Genomic DNA, 15,591 nt, shown 5'->3' on the forward strand with positions numbered 1-15,591 from the left:
ACAGAAACATCTTGCTGTATATTATCATTAATAAATGAGCCAATATGTTTCCAAAATTGTACAGCATAATTACACTCTTAAAATAAATGAAAAACAGTTTCAGTGTGAAATTGACAAAATGAACATTTTACATCAATATTAGAATGAGACATTTTCAAAAATGGTTTAATGGAATAAAATTTGTTGATTAATGTAAAAGACACTTCTTTGACCTTGTTGGAGGAAATATTTTTGTTGCAAAGACCATTATTTTTTCAAATCTTTAAATATATTATTCCAATAAGAGATTATAGGGGACAATGTAACAACGTTGTCAATAAAAGGAGATCTAATTTTGTCATTTCAATTTAGAAAAACAAATTTGATCTATAAACGTCTCAGTCGGATCAGAGAGGCACGTTTTTGATGATTGCTATTTTTAAAGAGCAGTAATTCCTGATGATAGCTCCCATAACAATGGCAAATTTTTTTTTGGCTTACCTGTATGTTGTATTCGGAAATAAATTCATTAAAAAAAACTGTTGTTAAATAACTGACTAAATAAAAGCAAACCGTTTGCTAAAAAAACAAATATTTATTTTTATATAAAATATTTTGGTAATTCCAAATAAAAAATGTGTGAGGAGTAAAATTGTGTTTATAAATTATAGCCCAGGCCAAAATTACTTGGTGGAAATTTCAAAGTTTAACTGGAATTTTGTGTTATAATTATACATCAATCAAAACTTAATGCCTCCAACAAAAGAAAATACCTGTTTTGGAAAAATATTCCAAATATTCCTTATTTAGATACTGGTTAAGCCAATTAATTTTTAAATTATCATTTGAAGAGCAGAAATCAATACAGTTAAGACCTTCTTTATTAAAATAATTTATTATAACAGACTTTTTCATGTAGTGGCTTTTATTTTCCAGACAAATTCTGGTAAAGTTTTGTCAATTGGTTTACATGTGGGTTTATCTACGTACAGAGATTGAGCTGCATAGGAGAGATGAGACAGACCAACGACGAGATGATCCCAAGGTTTCCATATCCTGGACCAGGCCGTATCCTGAGCAGCTACTGTGGTGGTCATGGAGTAGTGGAGAACATGAGACTGATTCCTGTGACGCTCCAGAGACAGACGAGTCTTCGCTGAGGCCAGCTTCCAGCCTCCGCCGCTGAGACTGCAGCTCTGCGCAAGACGTTTGGCCAGCGGAGAAATTAAAATGATCGTGCCCAACTGAGCCTGGTTTCTCTCAAGGTTTTTTTTCTTCACTTCCGCCATTTAGTGAAGTTTTTTTCCCTCTCCGCTGTCGCCACTGGCTTGTCTGGTTCAGGATCTATAGAGCTGCGCATCAGTGGATCTGCTCTTCAGTGTTTGAACTCTCAGTAGTGATTATTAAACCACACTGAACTGAGCTCAACTGAACTGAACTTAAACACTACAAATTGAACTACACTGTTCCTATTTACTGTGACCTTTTATGTGAAGCTGCTTTGACACAATCTACATTGTTTAAGCGCTATACAAATAAAGGTGAATTGAATTGAATTGAATTAAGACAGGCTCTCCACTATGGTGGAAAAAATTGCCTACCCAATCCCCCTAAACTATCTTAATAACTATTAATAAGGAGCAAATTAGGAGTTTATTGAAAAGTCGAAAGCAAAAGTCAAAATGGTTTGCAAATAGCGAGAACTGAACCTTAAAATAAAGAGTGACCAAAAATTCTTTGTCTAGCAAAGTATATTGCAATATTTATTGCAGAAAAACAAAATATCGCAATGTCAGATTTTTCCAATATCGTACAGCTCTAATGTAAATATATTAACTTCAGTCTCAGCGGTTCATTCCGCTGTGGCGACCCCTACTTAATAAAGGGACTAAGCCGAAAATAAAATGAATGAATGAATTACTTCAGTCTCAATCGTGTGAGTTTGTGTCCTTCATTTAAAAAGGAAAGTGCGAGTCTTTTATTTTGAAGTAGTTGACCAGCGAGCAGCCATTTAGTCAAAATGCTAGGCGGAGCGGCCAATGAGCTCTCCTCGTGACACCCATGTGATTTGTAAACAGGAAGTGTCTGGTCTGTGCTGTAGAAGGGTAAGTTACCAAAATCTAAAATCAACAAACAATTTAATCATATAATCACATTTTACATGCCAATAATGCATCACAAAATTTATAACGAGCCAAATTTAGTATATTCAAACCGTCTGCGCGCTGACTGACCAATAAACAATAGGTTGTTAGGCAACTATATGATGGGAAAATCAATCTGAATTATGGAATAATGACTAATTATGGTATTTATGTGAGCGGTATGTATAAATGATGTTCTTTATTTTAATTATCTACTAGTATCAGACCTGGGCATCCCTGAGGAGACTGAATGAATCTGTGAAATCAGAGAGCAGATCTGCTGTTTTCTTCCTCATTCATAATGGTGGATTTTCTGGCAGAGAATAACCTGTGCGGTCAGGCCATCCTGAGGATCGTGTCCAGAGGAAACGCCATCATAGCGGAGTTATTGAGACTCTCAGACTTCATCCCTGCAGTTTTCAGACTCCGAGACAAAACTGACCAGCAGAAATATGGAGACATCATCTGTGATTTCAGCTACTTCAAGGTTCTCCAATTGTCATCTAATTTCTGTCTTGAATTAGATTCACAGTTCACTCAAGAATGAACATTTACTAACCTTCATGTGATTTTAAACCTTCATTTAAACACGAAGGAATAAATTTGGAAAAAAGCTGAAAACCTGTAGGTGGCATGGTGACTCAGTGGTTAGCACTACCGCCTCACAGTAAGAAAGCCGCTGGTTCGAGTCCTGGCTGGGCCAGTTGGCATTTCTGAATGGAGTTTGCATGTTCTCCCCATGTTCATGTGGGTTTCCTCTGGGTGCTCCGGTTTCCCCCACAGTCCAAAGACATGCTCTATAGATGAATAGGATGAACTAAATTGGCCGTAGTGTATGAGTATGTGTGTGTGAATGAGTGTGTATGGTTGTTTCTTAGTAATGGGTTGCAGATGGAAGGGCATCCGCTGCGTAAAACATATGCTGGAATAGTTGGTGGTTCATTACGCTGTGGTGACCCCTGATAAATCAGGGCCTAAGCTGATGAATGAATGAATGAACCTGTAACCATTGACACTCGTAGTAGGACAAACGAATACTATGAAAGTCAATGGTTACAGGTTACGGTTACGGTCACAAAGGTTACGTTTTCTTCACAATATCTTCCTCCGTGTTTAAAAGACGAAAGAAACTCAAACAAATTTGAAACATTGAGGTAAAGTTGGTTTTATATTCACACAATCGTTCATTGACAACTTAAAATGTTTACAATGCTGCTTTAAATATTAGGTCAGAAATAGCATGCTAGTATGACTTCAAAACAACATTGGCACTATTTAATTGACTGTGAACAATGTTGTACTTTGATCACCAACCTGATTTTACCAAGTAGGACATGTTGCTGGATTAACATCTATGTTGATCCTGGAACAACATTACAATCAGCCAATCAGAATTAAGATATGTGTTTACTGTTTATGTTACGTTTAGGTGTTTGGTTAGGTTTATGCACTTCTACATGATTGTTATGCAACTATTCCCCCCTGATTGTGGGATTAATTTACAATTATGGTTGGGTTTAGAGGTATGAAATAGGTATGGATAAAAATTTCAAACAAAAATGATGTTCCAGGATAAACATAGATGTTAATCCAGGATCACATCATAGTTGGCAAAATTATGACGTGCATACTTTGATAGTCTTTGATTTCCCCATTTAGAATTTGCGAAGAATGTTTTTCTGAAAATATAATATTAAGGTGAAAGTTGGAATTTGTTGATATAAAACCAACTTTTCCCCAGTGTTTGGAACGAGTGAATGTTGAGTTAACGAGAATAGAATTTTTGTTTTTGGTTGAACTGTCCTTTTAAGTGGATTTAGGGTATTTAAGGTGATGAGTTTACACTAAGCAAATGTATTTTCTAGGGTCCGGAGTATTATGAAGGTAAACTAGAAGCAAAGCCGGAGCTGCAGGATTTGGACGAGGAGTTTCGGGAGAACAACATAGAAATATTGACACGCTTCTACCTGGCCTTTGAGAGCGTCCATAAATATGTTGTAGACTTGATAAGGTCAGTGTTGTTTTCATATCTGATTTTCATGCAAATACAAGCAATTTTTGTTTGTTTTAATTATTTTATGAAATTTATTTCTATTAATATTAAATAAATAAATATAAATTCTCATAAGCCTTATTATTTTGTTTTCATCTCATGAAGGTACCTGGATGATCTCAATGAAGGGGTTTACATTCAGCAAACACTGGAAACAGTTTTACTCAATGAAGATGGGAAACAGCTCCTGGTAAAGTTTGATTTCTAATTCATTATATGTGTCTCTGGACCACAAAACCAGTAAAAAAGAGTCAATTTATTTGAAATAAATATGCTTTCCACTGATTAGGGATGCACAATATTTTGGTGACCATATTGATGTCGCATAATAAATGTTATTTTTAAATGTTATTGTTTCACAAAAAAAATTTAGGCTGATGTCTTGGTCCCACTTTATATTAAGTGTCCTTAACTAATATGTACTTACACAGAAATTAATAATTTTTTACGTTGTACTTATTGTGTAAATACATGTATTTACTGTGTACTTATGCTTAAGTAAATACCTGTATGTAATTACATCTGTAATTAACTTATGTAACTATATGTGTAAATACACTGTTGACCATCCCTTACACCTTAACCCACCCTTAAACCTACCCATACCACCAAACCTGTCCATAACTCCATCTCTATCCCAAATCAAGAGCAGCACAAGTGTTCTCAAATACATAATGAACACAGTAAGTACATTGTATTTATTTTTTGATGCAAGTACATAGTAGTTAAGGACACTTAATATAAAGTGGGACCGATGTCTTTAAGCCGATAAATGATGTATTATTTCCACTGCCTGAACCATTTCACATGCTTTCTGCTTGTCTCTTTTTATATTTTACTGGTATTTTGATTTTGGTCAATGATCAGTAACTTGGTAACTTGCTTTATTTTTACTTAAAATCTGTAGTTTTTATTTAATTAAAACAAAATTTGACCATAGAGAAACAGTTGATTAATAAAGTTAAACCTTTTCTGTAGTTAAGGCATTAAAATTAGTTATTCACTCTTTATGTTTGCCTTTTGTTTTAGCAATAATGCAGGAAAAATGTAAAATATTTATATATATATATATATATATATATATATATATATATATATATATATATATATATATATATATATATATATATATATATATATATATAAAAAAATGTGTGTATATATATATATATATATATGTTATCTGCCTCCCAATCTTAATATATATCTATCTATCTATCTATCTATCTATCTATCTATCTATCTATCTATCTATCTATCTATCTATCTATCTATCTATCTATCTATATATATATATATATATATATATATATATATATATATATATATATATATATATATATATATATATATATATATATATATATCTATATCGATAGATGGATAGATCAAAAATATTGAATCTGGTGATTAAAAAAATCCATTTAGAGAAAAGCACATTTAAACTCGTCTATAAAAAGTGCTCATCAATGCATAGTAGTAATCAAAATTGAGTTTTGATATATTTACTGTAGGAAATGTGGAAAAAAATATTCATGAAACACCTTTACTTAATATTCTAATGATTTAGAATAAATCATGGCCTTAAAGAAATATATATAATTATTTGACCTGTACAGTGTATTTTTGGCTATTGTACAACATAAGACTGAGTTTGTGGTCCAGGGGCACATATATAGGTTAATAGAGTAAGTCTACTTGTAACCGTGTGTTATTTCTGTCAGTGTGAGGCTCTGTATCTATATGGAGTCATGTTACTGGTTATCGATCAGAAGATGGAAGGAGAAGTGAGAGAAAGGATGCTGGTGTCCTATTATAGATACAGGTAAGGCTTGCATATATTTAGAGATGTTTTTGTTACTCGTGATTGGTTCATGGCTGATAAACAGATATGATGAAACTGCTCATAAAACGGACAAACAAGTCAGATGCTGATGAATGAAACATCTGTGTATGTGTTTTCCCCAGCGCCGCTCGCTCCTCAGCCGACTCTAACCTGGATGACATCTGCAAACTTTTGCGCAGCACAGGATACTCAAGTCACCCGGGGGCCAAACGGCCACCCAACTACCCCGAGAGCTACTTCCAGAGAGTTCCAATTAGCCCCACATTCATCAGTATGGTGATCGGCCGCCTGCGCTCTGATGACATCTACAACCAGGCAAGACAGCTGTGTAATTTATACTTGCAGTTTGCAGGAGGTACTTGGTGGTCATCAGGAAATTTCAGAGGAAAAAAAATACACACATATATATATATATATATATATATATATATATATATATATATATATATATATATATATATATATATATATATACACATACATACAGCTGAAGTCAGAATTATTTAAATATATTTTAAATATTTTCCAAATGATGTTTAACAGAGCAAGGAAATTTTCACAGTATGTCTGATAATATTTTTTCTTCTAGAGAAAGTGTTTTTTTTGTTTTATTTTGGCTAAAATAAAAGCAGCTTTTAATTTTTTAAAAACCATTTTAGGGACAAAATTATTAGCCCCTTTAAGCTATATATTTTTCTGAGAGTCTACAGAACAACCTTCGTTATACAATAACTTGCCTAATTACCCTAACCTGCTTAGTTAACCTAATTAACCTAGTTAAGCCTTTAAATGTCACTTTAAGCTGTATAGAAATGTCTTAAAGTATCTAGTCAAATATTATTTACTGTCATCATGGCAAAGATAAAATAAATCAGTTATTAGAAATGAGTTATTAAAACTATTATGTTTAGAAATGTGCTGAAAAAAATCTTCTCTCCGTTAAACAGAAATAGGGGGAAAAAATAAACAGGGGACTAATTATTCAGGGGGGCTAATAGTTCTGACTTCAATATATTTATAGATAGATAGATAGATAGATAGATAGATAGATAGATAGATAGATAGATAGATAGATAGATAGATAGATAGATAGATAGATAGATAGTTATATAGATATATAGATATATAGGTGTGTATATAAAATAAAAGTAATACATGTTTAGTGACAATAAAAAAATAAAATAGTTATATCTTTTGACAGATAAAATGACAACTTTACTTTTATAGCAATAAATTACATTAATAAAAAAATATTAATGAAAAATTATTTATAAAAAACATTAAAATATAAAATAGTTTTTAAAAATAATTGCAATTAGTATCTACTGTATGTTCAATAAGATTTTAGAATCTTGCCCGACAGAATCATCAGAATTTAAATTGCCGTTCTGGAGAAAAGAATTAAATGTAAATATTCCATTGGATGAATGGAAGGAATCATGTACAAAAGCTAAATCATTAATAGTAATCTTAAATTACTAAAGTACAACTATGAAATCCAACCTGAAATCTCAAACAGTATTTTAAGACTAGATTTGATCAAGTGATTTTTACAAGATGCTGTATTGAACATATAGGATTAACCCACGGATTTTTAATTGGATGAAGACCCCACTCAATGTTTGTACTGCACAATTCCCCCTACTGTAAAACACATTTTACTGGACTGTTCTGCTTTTAATGATTCCAGAAGACTTTTTTTATGAAATGAACTCTCTTAAGGACATTTTCAACAAAGTGACACCAGGAAAATTTTTAGAATTCTTATCAGGTATTAACACCAAAAATCTTATTTAATTTATGTGCTCATTTGTTTGTTGTTTTTAATTGTATATTCATTATTGAAATGTTCTTGCCATGAAAATAGCCTTGGTTGCTGACATGACATTAAATAAAAAATACATTACATTACAGTACAACTGGATTATGAGAACATACATCACTCACGTCAGGGTAAATAAAATTAACCAAAGCATCCCAGACACATGCATCAAATCCTCAGTTGAAAAAGGTAAACTTTTGCACTGTATGTGGGACTGCCCGAAGGTACAGGAATTTTGGAAAGAGGTGACAGTGTTCATTTTTGAAATGGTATCTTTAAAACTGCCCATGAAACCGGAAATTTTAATTTTGCGAATTTCTTGTGAAAATATTGATTGCCACAGCAGTACTCGTAAGCTTATCCATATAAGAATAGTCCAAGCAAAGTGTCTAAAATGCCATCTATTGTACAGTGGATCAATAATATGTCCTTCTGTTTAGCTATGGAAAAGATTTCACACATGTTAAAAGGCAAGCTTACTGATTTTGAGAAAATGTGGACACTCTTAATATATCTTATTTCAAATTTCAGCAATTTATTAAATAAAACAGGAAAAGACAAAATAAACATTGACTTAGCTTATCTACATATCCCCCCTATTTCCAAAGATTTATTTAAACAAGCCAATGTCATATTAATGATCTGGTGCATGCCTTCTATAGATGATTTGTATGTTCAACAATTTCTTCCCAATGTTTTTTTTAAATAATCTGTTACTAATTTAAACAACCTGTGCCCCCCCCCCCCTTTTTTTTTTTCTTTTTTTCTTTTTTAATCCCCTTTTTTGCTTTAGTTTTACCCTCATTATTTTAGTTTGTTCCGCTAAAATGAAAACAAGGATGTAAATATGATTGTAATGTTATATTCTCATATTTTTATTACATCCCAATAAAGTTTTTTATTTTTATTTAAACATGATCATCTACTACTATAAACATCTATTGACATAAAATGCTGAAAAAAGCTTACAGAAATTTTCATACAAGGTAAAATAAAATTATTTTTTCACATATTATTTAATTCTGTTGACAGATAAAATGCATCTATTTATTAATTGTTTGTTTGTATTTTTTTAGATAAATTTTTATATCAGAAAATGCTGCCTCATATTTATATTCTGAGAACAGTTTTAAAACCTCTCATTCAGTCAGATATCTGATGTTTATTCCTGATTTGTGCAAATGTATGCTCTGTTGTAGGTCTCTGCGTATCCTCTGCCTGAGCACCGCAGTACAGCTCTGGCAACGCAGGCCGCTATGCTTTATGTCTGCTTATATTTCACTCCCTCCATCCTGCACACACAACAGGCCAAGATGAGAGAGATCGTGGACAAATACTTCCCTGACAACTGGGTGAGAAGTCTTTAAGAAACATGTTCTTTCAGAAAATGTGAACCGCTTAATATTTTCATTAGAATATCGACCTTAAATCCACAGGTTATCAGCATTTACATGGGTATCACAGTAAACTTGGTGGAGGCATGGGATCCATATAAAGCTGCTAAAATAGCCCTAAACTACACGCTGGACACAGCCAACATCAGAGAACAGGTACGATCATCTGTGCTCTTCCTGTTCACACACGTATAGGGAAATCCAGAGTAACTCTGGATCAGTGTTAGGCAAGTTACTTCATAAAAGTAATTAATTATAAACTACATCATTAAAATTTGATTTAAATTACTTTTTATTTACTATGTCTGAAAAATTGATTTAAATGTGCCTAATGTTGGAGCACATCTGATCATTTCTGGAAGCTGATTCCAGCAGCGAGGGGTGTAATAGCTGAAAGCCGATTCACCCTGCTTTGAACTCTTGGAATTTCTAGTTTATTCGATCCTAAAGATTTGTTAGGTTTGTATTCAGTGAGCATATCTGTATAATGTATTGAGCTCCTAGGCCATTTAGTGATTTATAGACTAGTAGTAATACTTTAAAATCTATTCTGAATGTAACTGGGAGCCAGTGTAAAGACCTGAGGACAGGTGTGATGTGCTTTGATTTCCTGGTTCTTGTCGAAATCCTGGCCACAGCGTTCTTGATGAGCTGCAACTGTCTGACTGTATTTTTGGGAAGACCAGTGAGGAGTCCGTTACAGTAATCCACTCTGCTGCTGATAAAAGCATGAACAAGTTTCTCTAAGTCTTCACTGGAAACAAAGCATCTAATTCTTGCAATGTTTTTGAGATGATAGTATGCTGATTTAGTTACTATTTGGCATGACTATTGAAACTCGGATCTGACTCCAGAGTCACAGTAAGATTCTTGACCTTATTTTTTGTTGTTTGACCCTTAGAGCCAAGCTACGCATTCACCTTGAGAACCTCGTCTCTGCTCCCAAATGCGATGAGTTCAGTTTTCTCTTTGTTTAACTGAAGATAGTTTTTTACATCCATTTGTTCATTTCGTCAATGCATTGGCAGAGGGTGTCAATGGGGCTGTAGTCATTAAGCAGTAAGGCTAAGTAGATCTGAGTGTCAGCATAGCTGTGGCAGGAGATTTGGTTCTTTTCCATTATTTGGCTCAGAGGGAGCATATAAAGGTTGAACAGCAGAGGTGCAAGAATTTAACCTTGTGGGACTTCCAAAGTCATGAGTGTTAACCTTGACCTATGGTCACCTATATTGACATAGTAACCATTTGAGGACCGTCCCAGACAGCCAAACCTAGTTTTCCAGCCTGTCGAGAAGTATGCTGTGATCGACAGTGTCAAATGCAGCACTGAGATCTAGTAATACCAGCACTGTTAGTTTGCCTGAATCTGTATTTAGGCGGATGTCATTGATTATCTTTATAAGGGCGCTCTCTGTACTGTGATGTGCTCTGAAACCAGATTGATAGTTGTCTAAACACCCCTTGAAGTTTAAGAACTTGTTAACCTGGTTAAAAACAACTTTTTCAATGATTTTGCCAATGAAAGGGAGATTTGAGATGGGCCTGTAATTGCTCAATAGGGTATTATCCAGGTTGCTCTTCTTCAAGAGTGGTTTAACAACTGCAGTTTTAAGTGAGTTAGGAAAAATCCCAGAGAGAAGTGAAGCATTTACCACTTTTAGAAGATCCATTTCTAAACAGGTAAACACAGTTTTGAAGAATGATGTGGGGAGCATGTCAAGACTGCAGGTTGATGTTTTCATAATTTGCACGATCTCTTCTAAGATTTTACCATTAATTGCCATGAAATGAGACATAATGTCTAATTTCTTAAGTTGTGGTTGAGCTTGTCTGACTTCGACACAACTTGGCTGATTGGATGAGCTGATTGCTTTTCTGATATTATTGATCTTGTCAGTAAAGAAATGAGCAAACTCATTACATTTGCTTTCAGAGAGTAGTTCACTGGGAATCCTACTGGGGGGAATTGTGACTCTCTCTACTGTTGCATAGAGAGTACGAGCATTATTTTGGTTGCTGTTTATAAGGCTTGAAAAGAAAGTCTGTCTAGCAGTGTTTAGTTCCACATTAAAGCATGACTATTAATTACTATAATCCTGTAATTCTCAACACACAAAGATAAAAAAGTAAAAAGTTTCATTTATATTGTCTAAGTTTGAGTCAAATATGGCCCTTTAGCTTTATTAAAAAAAAAAAAAAAGAATGCTTAAACATTTTTATAACAAGCATAAGATTATTCGGTTAACAAGAAAGGAAAAAAAGAAAGCTGTTAAATAATATAAATATATAATTAATTAAAATGTGCTTAATTTTATATCATTTTTTTGATGTACACCAGTTATTCTATTGACAAATAAAATGCAAAAAAGTGGATATTTAATGTTAAAGGTTGAATAAAGTATTTTTCAATAAAATCTTCATTCGGTTCACAGACAAAAGAACAATATTTTTAACTTTTTTTTTTTTACTAGTTTTGTACCGTTATCATAAGTTATTTTGTTAGATAAGCTCCAGATTTGGCTTCAGTACTGAATAATCTAATGTTTATGCACAAATATAATATTGTATAGCTTTCTATAAAAAATATGAATTAAAATGGGAGATTTGTGAGGAGTGTACTCATGTATGCTGAGCACTATATATATATTCATTGTTCAAATTCATTTTTCAAATGTGCAATAGTTTTATTTTAAATTGATGTCAATAATATAATTATTCTGCCAAATATATTTATATAACAAAAATAATAATTATTAAATTAATAAAACATGATGCTTGCTGTAAACTAGGCTACATTATTTGAGCATTCATTATGACATTGATATCTGTTGTGTTCCAGCTTATGTTTCCTTTTTTAATGTTACGATTTTTCTTTGAAATCTGTACCACTATTGACCCTAATCGTTGATAAAATAACCAGCCTTTTAGCGAAGCCTGATATTTTCCTGCAGGTTTTACGCAGACTAAACCGTCTGAGGCCAGTTTTACTAAATAAACATTGACTTTTCTGTTAATGACAATCCATATTGCGCTTGTCAGTTTCACTTTTATTAATTTAATCAACTACTTTGACCACAATGCTTTACAAACTATTCACAGAGCTGAAAGTATTCCCCTTGGAAGAATAAACTCAGTCGGAAGGATGAGAAAACAGTGTGCAGCCCTCCAATATCTGCAGGCACTTTCAAAACTTAGCAATACCCAATCCAGCAAAAATAGCAATATCAAACCGATATCATATCCAAGTATAGGGATTAGTGCATCCCTACAAGTAACTGTAAATGACCTAAAAATGAGCAATAATGCCTTTTTCAGTGGATAAGTCATTTATTTATACTTACTAGATCATTTGTAACTCATCACATCGCTCTGGATTCACACACAGTGATTTTTATCTGTTCTCAGGCTGGACGATACGCTTCCAGTGTGGAGACTCTGCGGCCGCAGGTTCAACAGTTGTTGAAGGAGGGATTCCTGAGGGAAGAAATCATCCTGGACAACATTCCCAAACTGCTCAACTGCCTCCGTGACTGTAATGTTGCCATCCGCTGGCTGATGCTGCACACTGCAGAGTCCGGTGAGGTGTTAGGGCTCATTCACACCAAATGCATCTTTGCTAGCTCAAGAATGGGGTTTAAAAAAAAAAAAAAGCTCAGGGCAGCGCGAAAACCATGTGACTCGATATTATAAATGTGATTTAATAACGACAATAACGAACTAGACACATAAAAAGACACATCCTATAGTTCTGGATATTCTGGACACAACTATAATGAGCTCCGTCATTATATAACGGTAAATAAAACAGTTGTCATGCCAATTTCTACTATAAACAGAAATAAGTGTAAAGGTCAAACTTGTCCATCAAGCGCATTTATATTGAAAAAACTATAGAAACATAGCGTGTTGAAGAGGAGAAACAAATTCGGTGTCAACAGCTCCGTATGGGGTTTACGTCAGATGAATATAATCACATAAAATGATGGCTGCTTAGTATTTTGTTAATTCACATTTCCCTCATCCATTTGTAATCTGATTGACCAACATACATCTTAAAGCTGGGAGTAAACGGGGCTAAACTGCTTTTGAGTCCTATTAATGTCATAACGTGTAATAATTTAAAACCACTAGAGCATTGTTATATATTTTGCTGACTTGTATAATTACATTAGTCACCATTTCCACATATTGTTCAAGAGAAATAAGCCATTTTAACGAGTGACACGGACCAAGTGCTGTGTTCATGTTAATGATGTCATACACACTTGATTTCTGGTGTGGTTTAAACAGCAAAGCACCAAAGACTTTTTAATATGTTGTGTGTTTTAATAAACTGCACAGTGCAGAATTATAACAGAACTTTAAAATGTATTTAGTGTGATAAACCAGCGCTGAGCACAATCGCCTCACAGCAAGAAGGTCGCTGTTCGAACCTCGGCTGGGTCAGTTGGCATTTCTGTGTCGAGTTTGCATGTTCTCCCTGGGTTATGTGGGTTAACTCTGGGTGCTCCGGTTTCCCCCACAAGTCTAAAGACATGTGCTATAGGTGAATTGGGTCAGCTAAATTGTCCGTAGTGTATGAATGTGAATGAGAGTGTTATGACTGTCTAGGGGTCGATCACAACAGAAAAGAAAAGAGAGTCAATACCAGAGAGAATCTGAATGTAACAGGCTTTGCTTATTACATGAGATAAGGATATATCTTCAGGGGAAGACCAGGCTAAAAATAAGAAACAAAAATATCTTTGTTTACTAACTATCTTACCTAAAGAGAATAAAAATAATAAATAAAATACAGCAATTACTTGCCTAACTCCCTTTTTCCAAAACAATAGCAACTGTACAAAAAATGTGGCGTCATTACTTCTCTTCTCACAATTATTCACAAGTGTGTATTATATTAGCGTTGACCACAATTCTTAACATTATGGGTAGAAATGAATGAGCAAGAATAAACTTACAAATTGAAACAAGAAATGACAGGAGAAAAATCTAAACAAAATCACAACATTAATGACACTCTTACATTTCTATACATACCAAAATAATTTCAATCTCTCTCTGGCATAGTGCTCAATGGTGGGCAAAACAGAGAAATATGCTGGAGGAACACAAGCAGTGTTGCCAACTATTTCCAATGAAAAGTAGCTAAAGCCTGCCCGAAAAGTAACTAAATGTTGCCAAATGATGTCACACACTAATTTGCATATCAGTGACGTCATCATGTAGTATCTGACAAGCGTAAGCTCATCATGTCTTTACTTACTGAGGCGCCGTGTATTATATTATATTAAAACATTACATCCAGATGCACAATAAATAGGTTCTTATTAACATATTACTTTGTGTGATGACGTCATTGCGTAATCGCAACTCAAAACTACATCTTTATGTAGTATACAAAATAATTAATGTTTTCTCAAATTGACTGGCCATCTCAGCAAAAACATTATGTGAAATATGTCCATTTAGATTTGCATGAAAAATAGAGTTGACTATTTGTAAAAGTAATACAAACACTTCGATAAGAATCTTTTAATTTTAATTATAATACTGATAATGAACAGTTCTTTCTCATTCTTTTAAGCAATCACAGCTTGTGTACTTACTCTCTTAACTTGTGAAATTTGTGAAAGTGAAAACTATAGCACTATTGGAATTTATTGCTACCTAAATTACCAACAATGATACATGTTAACAAATATCAGTAAATTAACGGTTATGAAAAAAATCTGAGCTAGCAATTTACTCTACTGAGTGAAGAGTGCAGTCACTGCTCTATTGGGTCACTTTTTCAAAATTGCAAAAAGCAGCCAAATGAATGTTAAATATTGCTCAATTTGTTGCTAGATGCTTTTTGAAAAAAGTTGCTGGGGTAGTATGAAAAGTTGCTAAATCTAGCAAATAAATTGCTAAGTTGGCAACACTGAACAAAAGGGCCCACAAAGCTAATGCGTAAAACAAGTCATTGTGGCACAAAAGGCCTCAATCTGTGCTCCAGTGCCTCCTTTTATTCAGGGTAGGTTGAGATGAGAACCAATCGAATCCATCATCAAATTTCCTCCATGAACCGCCTTCCTTCAAACAAAGTACAAACACACAGAAAGAACCCCAGAGGGCAGCATAGATCCAAACACATTAACTAACGGTCCTAACAAAAGTGTATGGGTGTTTCCCAGTGATGGGTTGGAGCTGGAAGGGCATGCGCTGCGTAAAACATATGCTGGATACGTTAGTGGTTCGTTCCGCTGTGGCGACCGTTGATTAATAAAGGGAGTAAGCTGAAAAGAAAATGAATGAATGAATGAAAACAGCGCTGCTTCTTCTCCATGTAATCACAAGTGGAAGAAACA

At 33.8% G+C, this 15,591-nt stretch overlaps 1 protein-coding gene across 1 annotated transcript in view; it reads left to right on the plus strand.

The window, feature by feature from the left end:
• Positions 1 to 2,019: 2,019 nt before the first annotated feature.
• The window catches only part of washc5 (WASH complex subunit 5), a 29,934-nt gene continuing 16,362 nt past the window's right edge, over positions 2,020 to 15,591 (plus strand). Inside the window, exons 1-9 of the mRNA XM_056474686.1 lie at positions 2,020 to 2,084; positions 2,343 to 2,610; positions 3,989 to 4,134; positions 4,282 to 4,366; positions 5,901 to 6,001; positions 6,145 to 6,337; positions 9,044 to 9,196; positions 9,281 to 9,394; positions 12,644 to 12,815. Of these exons, the coding sequence (XP_056330661.1) occupies positions 2,425 to 2,610; positions 3,989 to 4,134; positions 4,282 to 4,366; positions 5,901 to 6,001; positions 6,145 to 6,337; positions 9,044 to 9,196; positions 9,281 to 9,394; positions 12,644 to 12,815 (1,150 nt within the window). The 5' untranslated portion in view covers positions 2,020 to 2,084; positions 2,343 to 2,424. The remainder of the gene's footprint in view (positions 2,085 to 2,342; positions 2,611 to 3,988; positions 4,135 to 4,281; positions 4,367 to 5,900; positions 6,002 to 6,144; positions 6,338 to 9,043; positions 9,197 to 9,280; positions 9,395 to 12,643; positions 12,816 to 15,591) is intronic.

Source organism: Danio aesculapii, chromosome 16 (genome assembly GCF_903798145.1).
Source record: "Danio aesculapii chromosome 16, fDanAes4.1, whole genome shotgun sequence".
NCBI lineage: Eukaryota > Metazoa > Chordata > Actinopteri > Cypriniformes > Danionidae > Danio > Danio aesculapii.